We start from the raw sequence: 22,941 nt of genomic DNA, 5'->3' as shown, positions 1-22,941 counted from the left end.
ACCAGCTGGATTAACAAGGTTTAAAATAAAGGCCCCCCCCTCGGCCTCTCAGTTTTCACCTGTCCATCCCTGATTGTTTAGGGCTTGAGGCTGAGTCTTATTTAGTCCTATTAAATGACAGTGATTGTTGGTTAAAGGGCTCCCAGACACACAGGTCAGAGGTCTCGTGGTTTCAGCTACAGTGCAGAACATCATGGATTCTAGACAGAAAAAGAGGGACACAATCATAAAACATATCACAAGTAGTATCACTAAATTATTCTCAAGGCAGGTTATTGTTTTTTATATATTGCCAACATAAGACGACATTTCCTACTGATTCAAAAAGAAAATGTCACTTACTGTAAGCAATATAAACATGTTTTACTCAGAAACGTTTTTTTCTTTAAACCTTCTGAACACCCTCACAGCTGTTTTTAGTTCATCTTAGACTTCTACTCAGGACTGTGTTGGTGTATAGACTGTAATGGGTTAACATATATTCCTGAGTGTCAAATACAGTCCAAAATGTATAATTTTCATTGGTAGATGGTAATATTTCGACCTAATACATTCTAATCAAATCTCTTTCCCACCTTCAACCACATTAACTTAAAAAAACACCTATGCGAGTGGTCAGAGTCCTAAACAAGTATTTTAAGCTGTTGCAAATGTGGTACAAACACTAACACTTAAACAAAAACGTTGTTCAAATAAAAAAAGAACACAAAATGAGTCCTATTTAAATAATTTGAACAATAATAAGATTAAGCAAACAAGCCTACAAATATGACGAACAATGCCCATGACTCGTGGTTGAAAAAAAAATACTTTAAATAAAGAGTACCAAGTATTACAATTACATTCTTGATCTAGTGCCATGGTTTCCATCCCTGCCTCTGGGAACCCACAGTCCTGCTTTTTCCATCTCTCCCTGCTCATGTGAGGACAATCAATGAAATTGACTACAAATTGCTGCCAACGCTAATCAAATATTCAAAAGGTGGGCAAAACGCTGGGCTAAGCTATACATTCAAGACCATGAGTCCAGGAGCAGGGTAACATGTATCTTACTCTTACTATGCACCCTGTAATCCTCTCTGATGGGAGTGATTCTAAGGACAGGAACACAATGTCTGTTTAATCACCAGGCTATAGATTAATGTAAAGGACACCTTGCACAGCCACATTCCCACAGTAGATGGTGAAAGAAAAAATAAGGGAGAGGGACCAGCTTGACCATTTCAGCACCACGGACAGCACTCAATCCATCTTCATTCTGCCTGCACAGATCTCAAGGAAACAGGGACACAATAGTATCATTGGCAATGGGCAGTGCAGGCTGCCATCCCTTTCGTCAATTTGCAAAGCTCATTGACAGACTATATCAGGGCTGAAGACATACCGGTTCTTTTGGGATGCGATTACAACGACAAAGGGAGGTACATTAAAGTCAGGCTAAATTAAAGTAGCCTATATAGCACTATGGCCATTTTAGAATATAATCAGGCTACAGATTATTACACTATGTGTTGGAATCATACACAATGTTGGATTATTTGAGGCAAAAAAACATGAAATAAAACAAATGTGTAAAAAATATCCCCAGGAAATCAAAGTAAGCACAACGCAGACCATGATAAACCAGATATTGGGGACTGTCTGCAAAAGCAGAGGCAAATCCAAATAATAATCCCTCCTCTAATCCAAAAGGATTGGGTGCTTTGAGTCTCTGCACATGATGCAAATGAGCGATTGGTTAAATCTGCTTGTCAATCATAACATAGCTGTCAATCCGTTATCCATCATTGTTTGAGACAATGAATTTAGTCCTTTATTTTGTACAATAATTGTGACTAAACACAATGATCACGATTATTAAATCATATAAAATAAACGTTTAAACATGTATAAACAACCACACACGGTAACTTGTCACTATTGAAGCTTTGTCTACAGATATCATTTGCATTAAAATGGAGGTCAGCGTAACTGGTCAATTTCGAAGGGCACGCGGCAAGTTTAAGCAGCTGTGTCCATCGTTGTTTGACCACACTGAACTGACAAATACAAAAATGACTGATGAAGTAGAAAACGTCTCACTTCGCCTCATGGCATGCCTCTGCACTTACTTGTGAGTTGGCAGCCAGCTGTTGCCGCGAAGAGAAAACTCGAGTCGCCACCCAAACTGCAAAAGCGTAACTCGGTAGTTTGCATTTGAACATGTGCCCCTCTCATACAACTCAACAAGCGGCAAACCGAAGATACAGTATGAAGTAGACTGCACTATCCTTCACGGGTGGCATGAGCGCGGTGCATGCAGTTGTGCACAGTCGCCCGAATAACTCCACGACCACGGCATGAAGGATTAGTTTCTTGCTCATATGCACACGGCTACATGACTTCGAGCTAGTACCTTACATAATCATTAATCTGTCACAGACATTGAAGCACAGTTTCATTTGTTTAAATACTGTTGTCCCATGATGCCACTGAGTCCAAGTGTGCACGAAACGTGTGCTCGATCTTACCGGACAGGCACCTCTCCATCACCGTTAAGTCCTAACCGTATCCTGTCCGACCTCGGCGCAGGCTCCATGATCTCATCGGCTCAGCTCCATCATGACCTGTCCTGCCATCGGGTCCGCGTGGGCGCGCTCTCCCAAGCTGGCGCGTGCGCGACCTACGCGGAGTAGTGGGGCCGTGAGCAGCAATAAAGGGAGGCTTTCTTTTTTCATACACCTACACAAGCACCAGTTTGGCATTGTACAGCATTTGCAATGTCTAACATACACTCACCAAAAAATGGTTTACATTGAATTGCATTCAATTTGTTTCAAGGCAAGCAATTCCCTGACAGCCATGAGCCATCAATAATTTGGCATAACCGGGTGTTTGTTTATAAGAGAGACAACCAAACTATGTTTAAATTACACCACCTGATTAGAGAAAGCCACAATAGTTTTGGATTAAATATGTTGACCTTTGGCAGGGCCTGTCATTACTCTTCGAGGAGGTTACAGGGGCCTACAGCTGTTCAGTTCACTTTACATTTATTTAAGTATTTATTGTTAGGTTTCTCTTTCAAAAAATATACGCCGCGTGTCTAATGGTATTCCCAGGCCACGAGATAAAAAATGAAACTGGAATTCGAAAAAGAAATGTTAAAATATGTTCAAGGTTCAAGGTTCTTTATTGTCAATCTGACATAGCTACAGAGTAATTATGTAGTTGAAAATCTTATGTCACAGGCTTCTCCAACAATGGAACATAATAACATAATAACAATAAGAGCAAGAGCAATACAAAAAGAAAAACAGTTATAAAATAAAGTGATGATGTGGAATAGTGCAGTACAAGTCTATATACAAGCTATTGGAATGATACATATATATTAGGTATTAGATACATAATACAGTAGTAGTAGCAGATGAATGTTTTTAAGTTGTTTCAACAGTTCAATTTGTGTACAGTACACTGCAACAAGTAGGCTACAAACACAGTACTCCATGTTGCTGAATCTATCCTTTAATATGTTGCTTGCACTTAACCCTTGTATGTTATTCGGGTCTGTGGGACCCGTTTTCATTATTTAGCTAAAGAAACCCACACTCAATGGCCTTGGCTCATTTTCTGTGAAGAACATATATCAGAACACATTTTCAATGACCACCCACTGTACCAAATATTAACCATACTCTATATGCTGTTTATATTGCTTGTAATTGAGATGAAGTAAACATCTGTTGAGTATTTTAACATAAAATAGTTTGATTGTGTTGAATTGAAGCCCAAAAAGGCAGCGGCTCCACCAGACCCAGGGTTAAGTGCGAAAGTTTGCCCTTTACATCTCTTGAATAATACCAGGTGCCATGTCTTACTTTAAATGGGTACAACATATTCCGTTGTTAGTCATGTGACATTTCAGATGTAATCCTTAGTTTCACTTCCTGCCCAAATCTAACCAAAGGGAAGTGAGATTTTGTAATATGGGGCTTGGGGCGTTTGTTATACATACATTACATGACTCCTTTGTAACACTTGTGAAATCAAGCTACTAAAATTAAATCAGTTGAAGTTTATTTGCATAATCCAATATCAATGTCTATGTACAAATTACAGCGTGTCTAATTTGGCAGCCCACAATAGCAACATGTCCCTTCCTGGCCATAGCATTCTAAAGACAAATAAAGAATCAATTAACAATTTAGTTAGATAAAGCAACAAAACACAATTTTGAGAAGTAAAATATTTACACTGTATAGAAGAGTGGTTCTATACATGAATAGCAAGATAAAAAAATTAATAAAAAAGGTTTGTTCATATTAAGTATTGGGAAGATTATTGACAAAGAGGACTTTTTCACTAAAGTGTCCTCAATCAGAAGATAAAAGAAAGTCATATAAAACTTTCACTCATGTTGTTATCATAGAATTTGAGGTTATCTGATGACAGTGCCATTCTCATTCGGTTCCAGAAGAGTGGTTGGGCCCTTGGGTTCCTCGGCCATGACAACACAGAATCTTTGCACAACCGTTTTCTCAGCTGAAGGTACTTCAGTTTGGGAAACATCTCATCCAACAGGACCAGTATTGCTGCATCCACCTAAAAGAGGTAAAGTAAGACATAATTGAGTGTTGTGAAAACATGGCAACAGGTTAAAGGGGATAAGATTCTCACCCAAAAGATACATAATAATACAAGTTAAATATACTAACCTTCTCGTCCAGAAGCCGCTGCTGAACCATGAAGAAAGCCTGGCGAATCACACCGTTCACCGTTTCACCACCAGTGGCTCCACTAGATAGCACAAACACTGTCTTGACACTGCTGTTGACAGCATTATGAAGATTATCAATACATGAAAGTCCAGGAATCCAGTCCCTCTCTTCCAAACAGAGACAAAAATTCCTGTGACCGGAGATCTCCAGATTGACGGTTAACTCATTGTAGACCCAATCGCTCACAGCCTTGTTCCTGGTGTCAAACACCACAAAAGCATCATACTGATAACGTGAATTACTTCCAGCAAGTTGGGAGTAGCCCTTATGTCCTGCCCAAAGTACTTGTAAGCAATACCACAGGTCCCAGCCATAGAGATGCTTCAGTAGGGGCAGAACAGTGAAGGTCACAGCCAAAAAGGAACAGACGAGGAAGGCTAAGCCACCGTATATGTCCTGGCAGGAACGCTGGTCCGTGGACAGCACATTCGCGCCCTGTTGGGACTCTGGGTAATCACAGTGTATATATGTGGTGAGATAAGGAATCTGTACCGCAGTAGTACGCAAGAAATCTGTAAACGAAGATGTATCACAGTCACATTTAAATGGGTTGGCATGCAGGGTGAGTATCTGAAGGGCACTACCATTTTTAAAGGCGGGAGGGAGAAATTGATGGTTCAACGCTTTGATCTGATTGTGGCTGAGATACAGGTAGTTCAGGGATTCCGCAATACTGAAGAAATCATCAGGAATAACGCTTAGATGATTGTGACTGAGGTCCAAGAGGGTAAAATGTGCTCCGAAATCTATTACTTTATTAGGCAATGAATCAAGGAAGTTATGACTGAGGTTCAGGTGAGATAAATTGCTCAGCGTTTTGATGTTTTCCCATGGGAAATTGTTCAGCTTGTTTTTGCTGATGCTTAGTTCCTCTAAGCTTTGTGGGAGGTTACAAAGCACTAGTGCTGAAATTGACTTCAGCTCATTATTAGAGATGTCGAGGTAGGTGAGGTTTGTCAGGTTCTGAAAGAAACTAGTGTACTTGTTGTTATCGTAATCCCACATAATGTCCAGGTGATTTCCATAAAAGTAGAGGTAGTTTAAAGAGCTGCTGATCAGCCTTGGATCTATACGCATCCCAATGCCATTGTTGGCCAGACTTAGAGCTTCCAACTTTGTCAGACCTTGAAGGAATCCAAAATGGTGGCCCATCCCCTTCATTTGGAAGTGAAATTCATTGTTACTAACATCTAATACCTTTAGAGTGTTGTTAAGCTCACTGAACGTATCGTTGTAGTATAAGTCAAGTCTATTGAATGACAAATTAAGAAAAACTAATTTGTTCATGCTATCAAACAGACCGCCCTTCATTGCCTGGCTCATGTAATTGAAGGAAAGGTCCAAACAAACAGCATTTTCCATGCCTACAAATACTGTTTTGTAAATTGACAGAATGTTATTTTGAGACAGGTCAAACCACAATTTGCCGTGGCAGAGGGTATCTTTAAAGTCTGAGAGGAATTTAATTTGTCTCACATTGTGCTCCAACAATTCCCCACGGTTTGTCTGGCTTGATTCCCAGGTATTGCTTCCAGATGTGGATTTGTGATCTGATAGCATAAGGCCTTGGTCAGGAAAATTGCGTGTGTACAAGTTCTGTGCCACAATTCTAGATGATGAACATGAGCAGCAAGGAAGAAAATTAATGAGGTTTTGGGAAAGGTCAATCTTGATGAGTGATGGTAACTGTTTTAGAGAGGTAATGGGTAGGGAAGTATTGATGAAGTTCATTCTCATTTCTAGTACCTTTAGATTTTGAAGTTTGGACACAACACTAACGCTTTCATTGGAAAACGTATGGAAAAAGTTACCACTCAGAAGAAGATATTGTAGAGCAGACATATTGCAAATATATGGGGAGAGGATCAATTCCGGAAATATCATCAGTGGTTCGTAGTTATAGATAAGGCTGATCCAAGTGAGGCCCTTCAGCTCTTTAAAGAAGGTGCCATTACGTATAGCATATGCCAGGAGGTTGTCGGAGAGGTCCAAACTCTTCAATTTCTTCAAAGATTGGAAAAGCCCCACTGGAAAGGTTTTCAGTGAGTTTCCTCTCAAGCTTAGGAAGTTGATTGAGCTGTTCTCAGCATAGAGTGAGTTGTTATTTAGGAGTAGAGGGAGATTGTGTGGGCAGGGAAAGCAGGGCCTGGCTGCATGGTCACAACGCTGGCAATTCCACTCTAAAGTCAAACTCTTGAGGTTAGTCAGGTTGGCAAACGCTCCTTCTAAGACCTCTGTAATTGCATTCTCTTTTAAATCCAGAAGCTCCAGTGAGGGTGGCAACTCTAAAGGGATAGCTGTAAAATTGTTATACCCTAAGGTTAGGTTTTGTAGCTCAGAGAGTTGTCTGAAAACACTCTTGTTGATGAAGTAGGGCTGGCCACAAGGATTTGCGTAATAACAGTTCTTGCTGAGGTAGAGCACTTGCAGTTGTGGAGTGTTTAATGGCTCTGCAATGTTGAAGATGCAATTATTCTGTAGGTCAAGAACCAACAGGTTTTGGGGTAACCGGGGAATAGAGGTGAGGCTGTTTCCTGACAGATACAGATATTTAAGCTTCGATAGCTTCTTCAGGGCATCATTGTTGATCTCCATTTTGCACAATTGTTTCACTGAAGGTCTCAGTTGATCTGGTCGACAATTCCCCATTATTTTCAAGGTGTCAAGGTTTGGGAGGTTTAAAAAATCATTTTGCCCCACTTTCCGTATCTTAGTTCGACTTAAATTGAGTGACACAACGTTGGGAGACTTAATAAAGTGGAAAGACTTGATTGGTCTGTCACAGCAGTCCACTGCAGTGCCATTAATATCAGAGTCACATGGTAAAAAGGTGGTATTTATGGTCCTCGCCAATGGAAGAAGTTGAAAAATGATGAAGATATTTTTCAACATAGCCTGTAAAAAGAAATAATGTTTTTACTCGTTTGTTTATGTGTTACAATATATAGTCTGGGCAATTCTCTTGTGCACCATATCAAGCATATTCACAACATTTCTATTGAGATCACCCTTACTCGGTACTAAAGCATACAATTGTTAAGATAATCCCTTTCGTTTTGTTAAGCCTGTCCAATGAGCCATTTCTGTCCATTTAACGTAACAAAAGAGTAGCTATATCATCTTCTTAAAGTAGAATGTAGTGCAATTAGATAGCAGAATAAAAATTGTTTTACTTACCATGACAGGTATAGGTTGAAGCTTAACATTCACATCGGCAGCCAGATGAAGCGACGTTTGGTGCAGAGAGAAGATAGAAAACGGATCCAAAAGCAGCTGCAGTGCTAGGAAACTGGATCCATGTATGCAGAAGTGAAAGCATGTGGTCTTACACATGACAATGGGACACACACCATGTGACCCAAGTCAAATTAACAGAAATCGATATCACCTCATGTGATTTAACAAAAGTAAATGTCCTGATGACAACACCTTTAGAGTATTAGAAAAATTAAAAAAAAGTTCAATGTTTTCCTTTTTTGACTGCAGAGAAAACCCCAAAAGGAAGGAGAGAGAGCATTGGTTGATCAAGTTGGCTAACTTCCTAATTCACTGATTCTAAAGAAAACGTATAAGGAAGTAAACACAACATCATCACCTGCTCAGGGACAGTTTCATCCCACAGGCAATAAGACTCTTAAACACATGAACTGTTGAAGCAAAATCTGTTAAACACTTGAACTGTAGAAACAACATCCTTAATATTCATCTGGCTGCTACTTAAAAATTATTTATCTATTTACCTAATATATCATATTCCAATAACTTGCATATAGACTCTTATTGCACTATTTTAAACTATTTTTCTTTTTGTATTTACTATTTACTTGCACTATATTTTTCTGTTATCTGTGTTTGTGTTGCACTGTTGGAGAAGCCTGTGACACAAGATTTTCATCGGCATAACTACACTGTAGCTATGTTCGCATGACTAAATAAAGAACCTTGAACCTTGCTTCAAAAATCCTTTTCAACCTGAAAAAAATGCTAATGTTTCAAAAGATTCATTCCACACTAGTAGCATTTTGACAATCATTTTATTAAATGTACATCTATGTAAATCATAACATCTAAAAGTATAGCAGAGAAAATGAATGTTCATTTGTTACAAGCAACACACTGAAAATGTCTTTATTTTCTCAGTGTGTTTAAAGATTGCAAAGGCAAAATTGTATGAAAAAAAACAACTTCTATTCAAGTAGTGTGTTAAAATATTATTTTTACAAACATTGGAAGAAGCAGTGGCAGTTACCATAGCCACAGATACAGTAGATTAGATAGAAGTAAAGGACAGTTATACAAACTGTGTTCAGGTTGGAGAGGACATTCAATGCTTTGGCTTTGGATTGGACCTCACATGGTCCCGGAAGAGTGAGCAGAACACCCATTGCACACCATAGTCTCCTGCTCTCTTTTCCTGGTAGCAAGATCCTTGGCACACCACCATGCATACATTTACAGTAGTGTGTACCATCACTTCCACAAGTGTTGAATTATCCACAAGGCGATGTTCATAAAGCCATCGGACTCAGCATCAACCTTGGAGAGAGAGTGATTGTTTCCTGGGTACCACAGTAACCTAAACAACACACACTGGAGCATTAGTGAATGAACAATAAAAGCCATGTTGTGCAGTGCATAGCTGACATAACTGATAAAACACGTCACTCGGACAAGAAGCTCACCGGACTGGGACTTTCTTTGCTTGCAGAGCTCTGTAATATTCAATTCCTTGCTTGCTGGGTACACGCTTGTCATCTTCCCCTAAGGTAAGCAATACTGGTGTTTGCACCTAGATAAAAAAACATCCGAGGTTACTTTATTGTGGAACAAGACTAATGATCGCAGTCAAGTGCAAACACAGAAATACTCATACCTGTGCGACGTATCTAATGGGGGATTTGTTCAGCATTTGTTCCCACACAGCAGGGTCAGGTAGACAGTCTGTAGTGTAGTCAAAGCCAGCCTCAACCATGCACCTGCAAAAACAAGCAATCTTACATAAACACGAAGGGAAAGCTTTGAGGTTTCGTGTTGCTGCAGTGTCTTTGTGTATTAGGGGACACTTCCTTTTCTGACAGTTAGTCAGAAACATCCCCTGCATCCCACTCACAGCTGTGAATGTCAGCGGTACAAATGATACTAAACAACTAAGGTGAGAAGTTGTGCCCAACAGTTACAAAAGTGTACGTATATGTGGGAATGTGCATGCCAAGATGTACCAGTCTGGGATGTCTGTGCTGCCGATCATAGAGGCCAGATTGGTGACAGGGTTGCGAGACACACATGCCTTGTAGAACCCTGGGTACTGGCCAATCAGATGACAGGCCAGGAAACCCCCATGGGAGCCCCCAGAAACTGCCACCTTCTGCATGTCGAATTCATCACCTTTCAGGACACTTTCCACAGCAAACTGGTAGAAAGAAAACATTGAAAAGACGGGTGAGCAAAAAAATATAAAAAGTATATATATATATATATATATATTTTATTGTACTATTGCGGTTGAGATCCATGACTCAAACAGAAACTTTAAACTAAATATAGAAACAAATGAATAGCATAAACTTGTAAATCATCGTTTGGACCAGCCTTTGTTGCTCTCGTTTCATTCTTACTTGAACATCCTTGACGTCCTGGGTGCCAACGTTGCCAGGTAATGAGAGGATATTGTCCTGGCCGTACCCAGTAGAGCCTCGATAGTTGACTAAGAAAGAACAAATACAAAACTTGCATTACGGTCTGATTATCATTGCTAGATATTATGATTTATTCTGACACAGAATTAACACAAAAGTGAACCAGTCAAGATTTTTGTCGCCTCAGAGATACTACCCCCCTGAGCATGGTTTAAAACATGTTTGATAAACTGAGCAGCTGCAACTTTCCGAAATGAGCAAAAGTAAATAACCTATGAAAAGTATAAAATAACGGTTGGTAATTCAAAACTTGCAATTTGTTTTTACTGTTTTCTGCTCCACAGTTGAACAGCATAGATGGAATTGAGGATATCTATCGAGTGTGCCATATGTAGGAGCCATGAAATGTACATAGTAATGCATTTTGAATAAACACATTTGTTTTGTACAAGTTTTATATTTGGGTAATGGTTTGTATTTGTATAAGATATTTGTTTGATCGCATTGGGTTGGTTGCTTTGGGTCACATGGTTATGGGCGGCACTCAGGGGAATTATAATCCTGTTCACCTGCGTGAGGTGTGTGTGGAAGAGGGTCGTTGTGCTTTTTGTTGACCGCAAGTTTAAGGATTGCTTTGATTATTATAACAATGTCTTTGTCTACGAAAAAATAAGTTGATCATTTCATTAAACTACGTTATTATTCACTTCAATTGTTGATCTCAGCAAGTGCTTTTTTTTAGCGTGTCATACAATAGCAAACAGGCCCGCCTCAGCCTCTCAGCGACTTTGTTTGTTTCCTGCTGTCGCTATACAATAGAATAGCAAGTATGACCTCACATTTCATGACAACGAGAAACTTTAAAGCAGACACACACCAAGTCATGAACAATCCAGTAGTTTTGCACTTAAAAGTAATTTCTCTTTGGTAAATGTACCAGGTACCACCAAATTATGATTGGTTATGCGTGTGAACTATATGAAAGCTTTTGAAATGTTGACACGATAGGAACAATATATATAGCTTCTTAAAATGGGTAAGGAGAACTTTGATGAACACCTGTCCTAATTTGAAATCCTATAAAAGTAACCTTCTGTCTTCTAAAACAGCATGTGAACCTTGATCACTCCTTTCACACACATCTTATTAGTGGATGATGCACCTCTGAGCTGGTGGACATCACATTAACACATGAACATACCCATTAATACAGCAAAGCCCATCCTGCACAGCACAGACGAGTAGAGGAACCAGTCGGCTACAAACACTGAGTGAGGACCCCCTAAATAAAAGAAACAAGTTATGTTAAATGAAGATCGACAATTTGTTTTCAAAATGCCCGTGTCTATTTGTGCTCAGTCGAGTGAGGCAAAAGTTCGACAGATAATTTGCATTTCAAATTAAAAAAAAGAGTATGTGAAACATCTCAGTAGTGTTATTAAAGAACAATCCTGATTTTAAAAGTATGATTAAACAGTACGCTTCTAAGGGCACTATCACCATGGCAACCACAGTTGGCATTAACAGTCTTATCTGAAGCAGTAGCCCCTGACTGAACAGAAACAAATCCACACACTCAATCATTTGCTAATAATAGCACTTTGAGTGCAGGCATAGTGCATCAATATAAACACTTTTCTTATATTAATTTAGCTTTTACATCATGCAGCTCTCCCTAAGTGTTCATATTGTTTGCAACAAAAACAAACAAATAATGAATACAGAACATTAATGACAGTAACGAACCATGAGGAGTCACGATGAGAGGCAGCTTCACTCCATCTTTCACTTCCTTTGGTTTGATCAGCAAAGCTTCAAAATCAAGGCCGGCTGGAAAAGAGAAGTTAGTTAGTCCCATTAGGGTTTTATACGCTGTTCTTCATGTCTCATATAGACAGCTTAACATTTTCAACCGTCCATTAACTTGGGGATGTTATATATTCTGTATCTTTCATGTTTGCGATAATAAATCAAAATGACTTCCCTTTAGACAATATAAGGAACACAGAGACAAAAATAATGCAAGTCTGCTAGAATGCATATCTAGATATTACTTGAAATGTTTCCCTGTCATCCTTACGGTATTGACTGTTGTCTTGCTCTGGTGGTGGGGTGAAAGTCAAGATCTGCCAATCAATTTCTGGCAACATCTGAGAGTCTTCCAAAGTATCCCAGACCACTTCCTCCTGAGAATCTCTGGGTGGGAGGAAACCTACCCTCTGGGGATAGAAATGACAAAGCAATAGGTGACACAGACCAATCAAACACCAGCCAACCAACTGAAAAGATGTGTTCAAGTAATAGTATATTTATGATATAATATGTATCAAAATGTGAACATTTAAATAGAGAACACTGATCTTACCAGACGTGGAGGGCAGTTTGGAGAGGAGCAGCTGACCACCATCAGATCTCTCTCTATGTTCAGCAGACACCAGCTACCAACGTCAGACTCTACAGGCAAAAAAGGGTCAATCATTCAACCAATCAATTGTCAACACCAAACATCATGTGTACACCTGAGCATGAGCAACGCCAAGGGTGACAACATTTTTCTTGTCACTCACTTGAAGTCAGAGAGGTGACGCTTCCTGTGCTTGTATCCACCATCAACAGATCCTACAAAAAAGAAATATATTCATTTTTCAGGTAAATAATAATGTCTTCCATGTACAGTATGTATGTACAATGTACATGTATCAGAAACAGTATTAAGCCTTAAGGTTTAATTGTTTTGACATGGCAGCAAAACATCTTCCAGTAGTTGACTGTACCTTGCGGCTGCGCTGAGGGCAGGAAATAATGACACGCTGACTGTCAGCTGACCAGCACTGACGGGACAACTGAGAGCTGTAGATGCCAGTAAAGCCATCTGTAAAGCCACACCAACACACACAGTTACAGCAATGTTTCATATATAATGATAAAAAAGGTGCAATCATGTGACCACCAAGTTTGTCTTACCTTCTCCAGGTCTATTCACCACATCCACCACCACGGAGGTCTTCTTAGTGTACCAGTCAAACTTAAAATAAAATATACAAGCACAGAGGAAAGATTATGAAAACACTTGAAACTCAATAATGTTCTTCTGCTTGAACACTTGTGTATGCGTGCACAGCAGAAAAGAGCAGATGGTGCTTTGTGTAAGATACATATGTTTCCCCTTATCGGGAAGTACTATAGAGTGGTGCAGTGATGAGTCCTAAAACCCGGAAGTGAGTTAGCATTTTACAGGGTTCATACACTTTTTCACCAATGATTTTCAATGACTTTTCCATGACCTTTACCTAATTTTCCATGACCAAAAAAATTACTCTTTCACAGCGGTACCACTGAAAATGGTTTATTTTAACATGGAACAGGAAAATAAGGTCTGCATATGAAACATGTTGTGCCTATCTAAAACAAATCAAATAGTAGGCTTACTAGAAAATATACAAAATACCAAACAGATCATGCATTTTAGCCATGCTTCATTTTGCTCAATTTGCACTTTTTTAGCTGTTTTTGCAAGGGCTGATTCTGTGAGAACAGCACCATCTACTGGCCTGACATATGTACTACAGCGTCTCCAGCGCTTTCGAACGGCAATGGCCGTGGCTGTCTCCTCCTGATTGGTGGAGTTGGCCCAATAGCCGTAGCGCCACTGTCCTGACGTCAGTAAAGTGTTCAAATCTGGATCAGTTTTTATCAGATCCGTTGCAGCCCCTTTTTTAGAGATTTGGGTATGGAGGAAAATAGAGAGGGTTGTGTTTTCTGACACTTGGTGAGTTCCCTGGAACACCGGGGACACATATTCATGTATAAAAGACATACAAAAGTACATTTTGCATGATAGGTCCCCTTTAAATTTCCATTACTTTTTCAAAACTTTGGGAAAAATATTGTTTTCCATAACTTTTCCAGGGCCTGGAATTAGCATTTTTAATTTCCATGACTTTTCCAGGTTTTTAATGATCGTAAGAACCCTGATTTTACCACTACCGGTTCCCTGGTCTCAGAGTCAACGGGATTTCTCCATAGGATTTTGGAAAATAGCTCGAAATAAGGTCTGTGGTTGACACACATTTAAGAGATGGATCACGTTTTGTTCTACGACATTAAATACATCAGCAGTGATTTTTGAAGAGTTTACGTGTCTGAAAAACGATGGTTGTTAACAAGTGGCTGAATAGGACTACAGAAGTTGTCGAGGACGTTGTACGTCATTACGCCGAACACGTAAACACTCCCGCTGAGTTTGTTTGCCCCTGTTCTGCTTGAAAGCAAGTACCTGCTTCTTGCAAACTGTTAAAACAAACGCTTCAACTTGTACAATTTTGAATCTGTATTTTTGAATATCGATCTTAAGTTGGCGTGACGTTGAAGTCGTGCGACCCTGCTGTACTCGGCTGTAGTTCGATTATAGCATAACGTTGGCCTTTTGCTTCTGGCGATTCGATTTATGATTAGAAAATTATAAAACTAGGGTAGACATGAGGATATTATCCGGCTGAACAAAACGTGCATTTATCAAACAGGTTCGTTTTCCACAGACCTTATTTCGAGCTATTTTCCAAAATCCTATGGAGAATCCCATTGCTTTTTTGTCGAGGGAAACCATGCGCAGTTTATTTCCGGGTCAGGCTACACAAATACGTCATCGCTGCACCACTCTATGCACTTTGTAATGAAAGGAAGTAAATGTGTCCACAGGAAAAGAGGCTCCATCCTGTCTTACCATGCAGAGCCTGCTGCACTGCATGTGCGGGCCAAAGACAGCACATTCCAGGTAGACAATCCGACACTGGTCTGGGCTCAGCCTGGGGGAGCTCACTGCACTGGTGCCTGATGTTAGCTCCTCTGAGGGTCACGACAAAAACAATGCATGTGAACATCTGGAGTAGTAACACAATTGAGCTACACTTGTTATAAACATAATAAAACAACACAAGACAAGCATTCACTTACCACATTTCCCACCAGCAAGATCCACATAGTACAAAGACGAACTGATAGAGAAAAGGGGGACATGAATAATTTGTAGTATTAGCTCATGAGCATTTTTGGGGTCATGTATGATAAGCCAACTTTAATGTGTCTCTTTTATCAGTGTGAACAGCGATCACCTCCTGTTGGGGCAGAACTTGAGGCCAAGTCTGAAAGGCTCATGCAACCAACCAACAAACACCACGCCTGTGTCACCTGGAGCCCAAAATGCCTGTAGAAGCAGAGAAAAAGTAATTGAGAGAAAAAGAGAGAGAACACAGCAGGATTAATGAGCACACCAAAAGTGCACAAGAAACATATGAAGCACTGCACACAAACTGTTGTACCGACCTGTCCAGGTGAGATATTGTCAGGTACGTCCTCTAACACAGAGACGTTGTCACCCTCGATGTCCAAAACACAAAGCACTGGACAGCTTTTACCAACCAGCCCCTCTCCCCAGTCCTCATGGAAGACAAACTGCTCTCCCTGCAGGAATAAAAAGGCCACACTTTAACACTACATCTTAAGCTAGAATGGAATGCAAGATTTTTTAATTAAACATTTGTCTAGTTTATGTGTTTTGCGTCCAAAGTATTAATTGCGTTTACTTTCACAGTCTCCTTTTCCTCCCTTCTCACGGTCTCCTCCTCCTCCTCCTCCCCAATAGAAGACAACTTTGGTGACTCACTCTACAAACAGAAAACAAAACAAACAGCAACATGTTTTTACTAGTCTTTATTAGACAGATTCTATATACCTGTATATACCAGACTAAATTAAACAAAGGACATGAAACCTGATCCGATAGTCTTACAGTCTGCTTACAGTGAGTCAACGGAAAATACCTGGGTTGCATTCAAAATGAAACTATTTGCAAAAGGCCAGACTATGGAATGCTTTTACCATTGAGCGATATGGTGTACATTACGTCTGACTTATAATTTGATCCAGTTTGCTATGCATTTGCGGTTAGCCATTAGTTCACCACTTGTGTATGTTTTGCATCATATTACATGCATTTAAAGGGTTCTTTAACAGTGTCATGCCCGTGGATCAGGGTGTACAGATAGAGGCTGTTGTAGGCTGTGATTGTAAAGCCCCTTGAGGACATTTTTAGATGTTGTGCTATAGTTAAATTGACTTGACTTACAAACCGTTTCCTATGCTCAATATTGAACACAATCCCAACAATGACATCAGGGAGAATCAACATTCTTGAAATGTTCAACCAAGGGAGAGCAGTTCAGCAGTTCTCTGTATTATGTGATTTGGTGCCAATTTATATACAAATACAGTTTTTCTAACAAACCTGGAAGAAGGATTTTGCCTTAGGTCTCTTCCTTTCTGCCACATACAAGAGATGTGTCTCAGAGTGGGACCACACCAAGCAGCCAAACTGGTCTAAGGATGCAAAACACAATGTTATTAACACAGGGTCTGGCATATGTAAAAGGCAAAGCTTAAATTTAATTATTTAACAAACAAATGTGCAGATTACTCACCATCTTCATAGACTTTGCCATGTTTTTTTAAGGCTGTTAGATTTATGCTTTTCATCTTTATGTTTTTACTCCAGATCTAAAAGGTCACAAAGAAGCAGAAGAGAAGAGATGTCAGAGTGTGGGTTTCAAAACAGTAGATGAGGCAGAACAGAGTTACAGATTAACATTATCATTAGAGCAATTCAAAAATGTTTTGGTAAGGCCTGTGAGGGACTTAATGCTGAATCTGAGCCAGACACACACCTCCAGAAACTGTTTGTCCTCTCCTTTGATTGTGCACTCTCTGACCACAGCCTTCATGTCACCTGAGGGGGAATCCTTGCTCTGCAGCCTGACAGGACAAACATATCAACAGACATTGTTTAGTTTGTATACAGTTGGTTTAGGGAACTAAAGATAAAACAACAAAAAGGGTACATACTCTCCTTTGATCTCAGTGCAGTTTCCTGAGGCTCCAGAGTACACCACCGACTTGTCATCATGAAATACGATGTACTGTCTGCAAACATTTACATTTTCATTCCTGTCCAGGTCACGTTGGCTCCATTCTACAGAGGAAATCGAACAACATTATTTCAAAATCAATATGTACAATATCTTTCATGACAATTTTACAGTGGATGGCACAGACCTGTGTAGATGTTGCTGTATTTGCCTCCATACTGAGAGGTGACCACAGGTCCTACGTCTGCTCTGCTCAAAGAAGGGAAGAGGCTGAGCTCTCTGTAGAGCCTGGCAATGTCCTCTGGGTTGGTCACCACCTGACGACAAGCAGCAGAATAACTCGCTCTACGCCTCAATACAAACTGTCCAACAACGAACACCGCCCTATTCATTTCCGAGCTAAATGGTTGATAGCTGCTAATAATAATAAGCTGTAGTCATAATAAGTTTGTTGTGTTATACTTAACAGTTTACCACCAAAAACCGAGGTAACTTTATAAACATAAGCATAATCATTAACGCAAAACAACCAAGCGATTGTCGAATAATGATTAAAACAGCATAGTAAATAAGCTACTTGTTTTTAGCCGTGTTTGGAGGATTACATATGGCACGATACTTACTGCAGTGTGCTAGCTTAACTTTAAAACTGGCTACAGTGAATGTAGTTATTGACACCAATAACGGCTTAATTAACACCGTTAGAAACGTATAGGATGTGTACTTCTAGGGTACAATTGGAGTTTAGAATCAAGGATTAGGCATTTAATTTAGCGTAATCATACCTGTGAGTTCATGACAACGACGGTGTGTATCGCTACTAGTCTGCTGGAGTACAAAGCGGTACTTTCACTCTACTCTTTTTCTACCTCTAACTCTGACTCTGTTTCCCCTCTGCAGCCTCCTTACTGCCCTCTGCTGAAATTTGCTGGCAAAAAAAAACTGAAATAAAAACTCACCCTCAGGATGTGTTATTTGAATCAAAGAAGAAGAAGAAGAAGTGTTATTTGAATAGTTTACACACGGTTGACCCTAATGACCCTTTCTTCCCTTGGCCTTTCTTCATAGCAGTAACGTGTGTCGATGCTTTTATTTTATAGACGAATGAGCTTTGCAACAACCAACTGGAAAAGTTGACAAATTACAAATTATAGCTTTTAGCGCCCTCTTGCGTCATCCTTTTAAGAGTATTTTCATGGTGCTTATCCAAAGTTATTGATTTGAGTGTGTTACATTAGCTTTCGAAGCACAGCAATATATATTGTGTACATATTAGTTTGTATTTTGTTGTAAGTATTCATTCAATATTGTGTGTGAATGACAACCAGCGCACTGCTCCTGTCAGTCAGCTGGAGTAGGTGGGGTCACAAAGAGCCAAGATGGCTGACTTTGAGGAGCCGCTGTCAGAAGAAGAGAAGGTTTGAAGACTGTTTTATTCTTTGCTTAACGTTGTGTTTTTATTATTTGTTGATATCAACCTGTCTTAAATGTTTACATGAGGTCACGGTTGAGTTTTTGGAAAGACAATGCCAGATTTAGTCATGTATCAAGATGGTAAAGTAGTGTTTCTAGCCACCACAAGCTAACGAGCCGATGCTAGTGAAAGCTTATAGTTGGCTAGCGGTGAAATCAAAGGCTGGTAGAAGGCTTTAACCACTAGACACAGAACAGTTTATAGTTGTTGAAATGTTATCTTATAATAATTGTTTAATAAAGTATCGACGCCAGTTTTCAAAAGTCGCGTTGCATTGCCAGTGTCTGCAATAATTACAGTATGGGCTACGTATTCCTCTCATGTGATGTTAGCTAGTATTAGCGGCTAACGTTACTTGTTCAGGATTTCTGGGTCAGACAGATTCAGTTGCAGCTCAAATACTTGTTAGCCTCTCCAGGCTGCAGTTCAGGATACCGGTGCTTACCGTTTATATGGAGCCTGATAGTGACACCCTGCCAGTGGCAGCTGGACACATAACCAGATGGACGCAAAGCTCAAATTAATAACAGACAGTCGTTCCTTGTACCCTCATGTAATTAATATTATTAATTATCAATATACCATTAACATCAACAGAGTTGCGACATCATTTTGGTTATAGAGAAATATTTAAAATTAAACATGTATTGGTGGTCCACAGGAACATTTAGGGCAAGATGATGGCAGGATTTGATATTGACATGACAGTCTCTGGACAAGCGTTTATAATGCAGTGTCCTCTCATAAAGCATTGTCTCGATGTTTAATCCTTCATTCACAAAACATACACAAAAGCTCATATGTTGGTAAATAAAACTCGCTTGATGTTATTTGTTGTTATTATTGATTGAGTTGTTTTGTTCTAATCGAGATGCTATACTCATTTATAGTTTAAGCATAACAGCATGCAGTGTAGCTCTGAACTGATTTAATAGCAGGTCACATTATCATGATAAATCAATTAATTGGTAGCATTTCATCTGCTTTCATAGGTACGCATAGCAGCCAACTTTGTGACTCATGCCCCTCCGGGAGAGTTCAATGAGGTCTTCAATGGTAAGATGTGACTAATTGTGACAACATTTGCATAACAATAATAATATTGTATTTCGTAGAATATATTATATGATCATTTGCTTGATAATGGTATTGATTGTTTTTTCTTATGAAAGTAATGCATAAACAGTGGTTTCTTTGTGTCTTGCTAGATGTGCGACTTCTTCTCAACAATGACAACCTCCTCAGGGAGGGGGCATCACAGTAAGTAACATATTTTTATGAAAAATGCCAGAAATTCCAATACTCAAAATGTACAACATTCAAAACACTCGATCCGCCATTACATCATATTGTGTTTTGATATATATTAGGCACTCTTGATTATAAACATGGCCAGTGTTTTCAAAATAGTCAGTGGAAAACATTTATTTGAAAAATATGGGGGGATATTATGAACGCCTACTGAACTTTTGTTTCTTTTCCATTTGTCCAGCTCCTTTGCCCAGTACAACATGGATCAGTTTACTCCTGCCAAGCTAGAGGGCTATGAAGAGCCGGTATGTTTAATCCTTAAGTCTTTCCTATTTATTCCAGAAGAGCACGTGTGAAAGCCAGTCTTTTTCAAATCTTTCCCTTCCCTTTTTAATAGGTCTTGATCACAGAGCATGGGGACTTGGGTCAGGGACGTTTCCTGGACCCTCGCAACTGTTTGGCTTTTCGCTTCGACCACTTAAGAAAAGAGGTGAGCGATGTCCAGCCCTACGAAGGAGAGACGGCCCTGAGAAGCTGGAGAGATGCCTGTGATACTTCCCTTAGTGCCTACGTCAAGGAGCACTACCCTACTGGAGTGTGCACAGTAAGGCGCACACAAATTGTGACAAAATATTCATCTGTGCCTGACATTTTAAATACTCATACTTGATACCATCTGTGCAGGTATATGGGAAAACCGTTGATGGTCAGCAAACTATCATAGCCTGCATTGAAGGACATCAGTTTCAACCCAAAAACTTCTGGTATAGTGACTTTCCTGCAAACCTTTGTTTGAAATAATATCTGAATATAGGTCTGCTGTCTGTTTGTAATGATGGGCTTCTCTTCTCTTTAACACAGGAATGGTCGCTGTAGGTCAGAGTGGAAGCTAACCCTCGGTCAGTCAACTGCTCAGGTGGTGGGAGTGCTGAAAATCCAGGTGAATTAAATTTAGTGAGCTATACTTCAGAAATGGAAAAAAAGTCAGAGGGACATTAGTTTTTAAACTCGTTTACTAACGAAAGTCTTGTCTGTCTGCAGGTGCACTACTATGAAGATGGGAATGTGCAGTTGGTTAGCCATAAGGAGGTAGAGGAATCAATACCAGTGACTGTAAGTGAAACCTTTCATACATGGGCACTCATGCAGTCTCTCAGCAGTGGTGTTAACCTTGTGTTGCTTACAAAGTTTAAGCCTATAAATAGGTTGGAAAGTAATGATTATATATGTGTTTTTGAAACAGAATGAAAGCCAGACAGCCAAGGAATTTGTTGACATTATTGAGAATGCAGAGAATGACTACCAGGTAAGCAACCCTTCATTTTATAAACCTTTTAAAATGCTAGGTCTTATTTTTATCCAAACCTTAAAAGAAACAATTCTTTTTTAAATGAAAATGTGAAGATGTTGTACTTAATATTTGTTGACTCCCACCTTTTCTCTCAGACTGCCATCAGTGAGAACTACCAGACCATGTCTGACACCACCTTCAAGGCCCTGCGTCGCCAGCTGCCTGTCACACGCACTAAGATCGACTGGAATAAGATCCTAAGTTACAAAATTGGCAAGGAGATGCAGAATGCCTAGTGGAAGGTCAGGGACTTACCAGGGAGACGCTCAATCCACTGGGCCCACAACAACCCGCCTATACATGCGCAAGGACTAACCAAAGCAAAGCTTTATCAGTATGGGGCAAGGAATTATAAAAGAAAAAAAAAAAAAGTATAACTGAAGATTTGCAGACAGTTAAGCACAGATATCCGTCTGCTGTAAGAAAGTTATGGAAATAATCATGGTTGGGAGAAAGCGGTTACTTCTGGGTGTGTGTTGTAAAAGAGTTGTGTTGGGTCAGTGTGCAGGGCTTTGCTCAGGACTGCTACGTATAAAGTAGACTTCCAGAAGTCAAAAGTTAAAATAGTCAATCTGATGCAGAACTGTGGAGTTCTCAGCACACAGAGGAAATAACCAGGACCACACAAGGCAGCTGATGAGAGAAATGAAGCACACCATCACATATCAGGGTTTAATTATAAGAAAAATATAAGTATTTGGAAAGCATTTACTGGAAATGTGTACTGGTACCAGTAGTTGTGTGTTGCTAGTGAAATTGACAGTATTTCTAGCTGTGCACGATCCTCAGCATAGCTCTGTTCCTGCACTGTAGACCTGTACGTCTGTCTCTGTCTGTCCGGGCTGAGGGAGTGTTACCTGTTTTCTGTTGCACTCCACTGATTTATGTCTCCACCCATGCAAGCATTGATGACTGAAGATAAAGCAACTTCCACGCTGTAACGTATTCTCTGTTCTGTTACATCGGCAACACCACCTCCATTGCTGTACAGCTTTTCCTTTGTAAGAAGGAAAACATACTCATATTAACCAAGATTTATTTGCCAAAATCTCTTTCCTATGGTAAAGAACTCCATCTTCCAACCCATGTATGCAAATTTCTATTTTAATATGCCGTTTTTTTTTTGGAGTCTTAAAAGAATGCACTCTTAACTGTAACAAACGTGTATTGGTCGATGCCCAATGGACGCATCACAGTAAAGCAAGATCATATACTGCTGACAGGACTTCTGAAAGGCCATATCATATTGTATGTGTTACATAACGTCTGAGTAGGCTGACTCTGGATCAGTTACTTGTTATACTACGTGCTGTGTTCAACCCTCACACCATACGACAACTGTGTGCCGATCAGTTATAAAGTTGAAGACTGTACTGCCCCATTCTGTTGTAAAAATAAATGGATTGAAAATATTGGATAGATTGTTGTTTCTTTACATAGCGTATTAATCAAGATTGTTTTACTAGCTGTTTTAACAGAAACACCTCGACACACTTGGCTTTAAGGCATTGTCAATGTATTTATTAACAGCACTGGATGATGCAAGTGT

General features: G+C 39.7%; 3 protein-coding genes across 3 annotated transcripts; 1 reads left to right on the top strand and 2 right to left on the bottom strand.

The window, feature by feature from the left end:
• Nucleotides 1-4,043: 4,043 nt before the first annotated feature.
• Nucleotides 4,044-8,029, bottom strand: tlr9 (toll-like receptor 9). The gene is made up of 3 exons (XM_034145045.1): nucleotides 7,938-8,029; nucleotides 4,698-7,655; nucleotides 4,044-4,584 (listed from the first exon to the last, which is right to left on the bottom strand). The coding sequence occupies exons 1-3, from the start codon at nucleotides 7,938-7,940 to the stop codon at nucleotides 4,378-4,380; spliced, it is 3,168 nt and encodes a 1,055-aa protein (XP_034000936.1). The 5' UTR covers nucleotides 7,941-8,029; the 3' UTR covers nucleotides 4,044-4,377.
• A 746-nt stretch (nucleotides 8,030-8,775) lies between these two features.
• Nucleotides 8,776-18,196, bottom strand: apeh (acylaminoacyl-peptide hydrolase). The gene is made up of 23 exons (XM_034145046.1): nucleotides 18,102-18,196; nucleotides 17,504-17,633; nucleotides 17,294-17,420; nucleotides 17,116-17,203; nucleotides 16,873-16,948; nucleotides 16,680-16,771; nucleotides 15,979-16,059; nucleotides 15,719-15,856; nucleotides 15,508-15,599; nucleotides 15,350-15,390; nucleotides 15,120-15,241; nucleotides 13,361-13,421; nucleotides 13,171-13,268; nucleotides 12,964-13,015; nucleotides 12,762-12,850; nucleotides 12,477-12,615; nucleotides 12,143-12,226; nucleotides 11,598-11,678; nucleotides 10,376-10,464; nucleotides 9,980-10,170; nucleotides 9,634-9,736; nucleotides 9,443-9,549; nucleotides 8,776-9,336 (listed from the first exon to the last, which is right to left on the bottom strand). The coding sequence occupies exons 1-23, from the start codon at nucleotides 18,111-18,113 to the stop codon at nucleotides 9,231-9,233; spliced, it is 2,199 nt and encodes a 732-aa protein (XP_034000937.1). The 5' UTR covers nucleotides 18,114-18,196; the 3' UTR covers nucleotides 8,776-9,230.
• Nucleotides 18,197-18,597: 401 nt separating this feature from the next.
• capza1b (capping actin protein of muscle Z-line subunit alpha 1b) lies at nucleotides 18,598-22,804 on the top strand. Its single transcript, XM_034144658.1, has 10 exons — nucleotides 18,598-18,734; nucleotides 19,783-19,846; nucleotides 19,999-20,050; nucleotides 20,283-20,346; nucleotides 20,439-20,645; nucleotides 20,726-20,805; nucleotides 20,903-20,981; nucleotides 21,083-21,154; nucleotides 21,285-21,347; nucleotides 21,488-22,804. The coding sequence occupies exons 1-10, from the start codon at nucleotides 18,696-18,698 to the stop codon at nucleotides 21,626-21,628; spliced, it is 861 nt and encodes a 286-aa protein (XP_034000549.1). The 5' UTR covers nucleotides 18,598-18,695; the 3' UTR covers nucleotides 21,629-22,804.
• Nucleotides 22,805-22,941: the final 137 nt, after the last annotated feature.

Source organism: Trematomus bernacchii, unplaced genomic scaffold, assembly GCF_902827165.1.
Source record: "Trematomus bernacchii unplaced genomic scaffold, fTreBer1.1, whole genome shotgun sequence".
In the NCBI taxonomy this organism is placed as follows: Eukaryota; Metazoa; Chordata; class Actinopteri; order Perciformes; family Nototheniidae; genus Trematomus; species Trematomus bernacchii.
The sequence above is the reverse complement of the archived record's forward strand: the minus strand, read 5'-3'. Positions and strand labels throughout refer to the sequence as shown.

Coding starts and splice junctions, on each gene's coding strand:
- tlr9 (XM_034145045.1), bottom strand. Junction 4,585..4,697: donor AGCGGCTTCTGGACGAGAAG/GTTAGTATATTT, acceptor TACCTCTTTTAG/GTGGATGCAGCAATACTGGT.
- apeh (XM_034145046.1), bottom strand. Junction 17,421..17,503: donor ATACAGCAACATCTACACAG/GTCTGTGCCATC, acceptor TTTCCTCTGTAG/AATGGAGCCAACGTGACCTG. Junction 15,857..15,978: donor AGGAAAAGGAGACTGTGAAA/GTAAACGCAATT, acceptor TTATTCCTGCAG/GGAGAGCAGTTTGTCTTCCA.
- capza1b (XM_034144658.1), top strand. CDS start 18,696: ATGGCTGACTTTGAGGAGCCGCTGTCAGAAGAAGAGAAG. Junction 19,847..19,998: donor GTTCAATGAGGTCTTCAATG/GTAAGATGTGAC, acceptor GTGTCTTGCTAG/ATGTGCGACTTCTTCTCAAC. Junction 20,051..20,282: donor CTCAGGGAGGGGGCATCACA/GTAAGTAACATA, acceptor CCATTTGTCCAG/CTCCTTTGCCCAGTACAACA.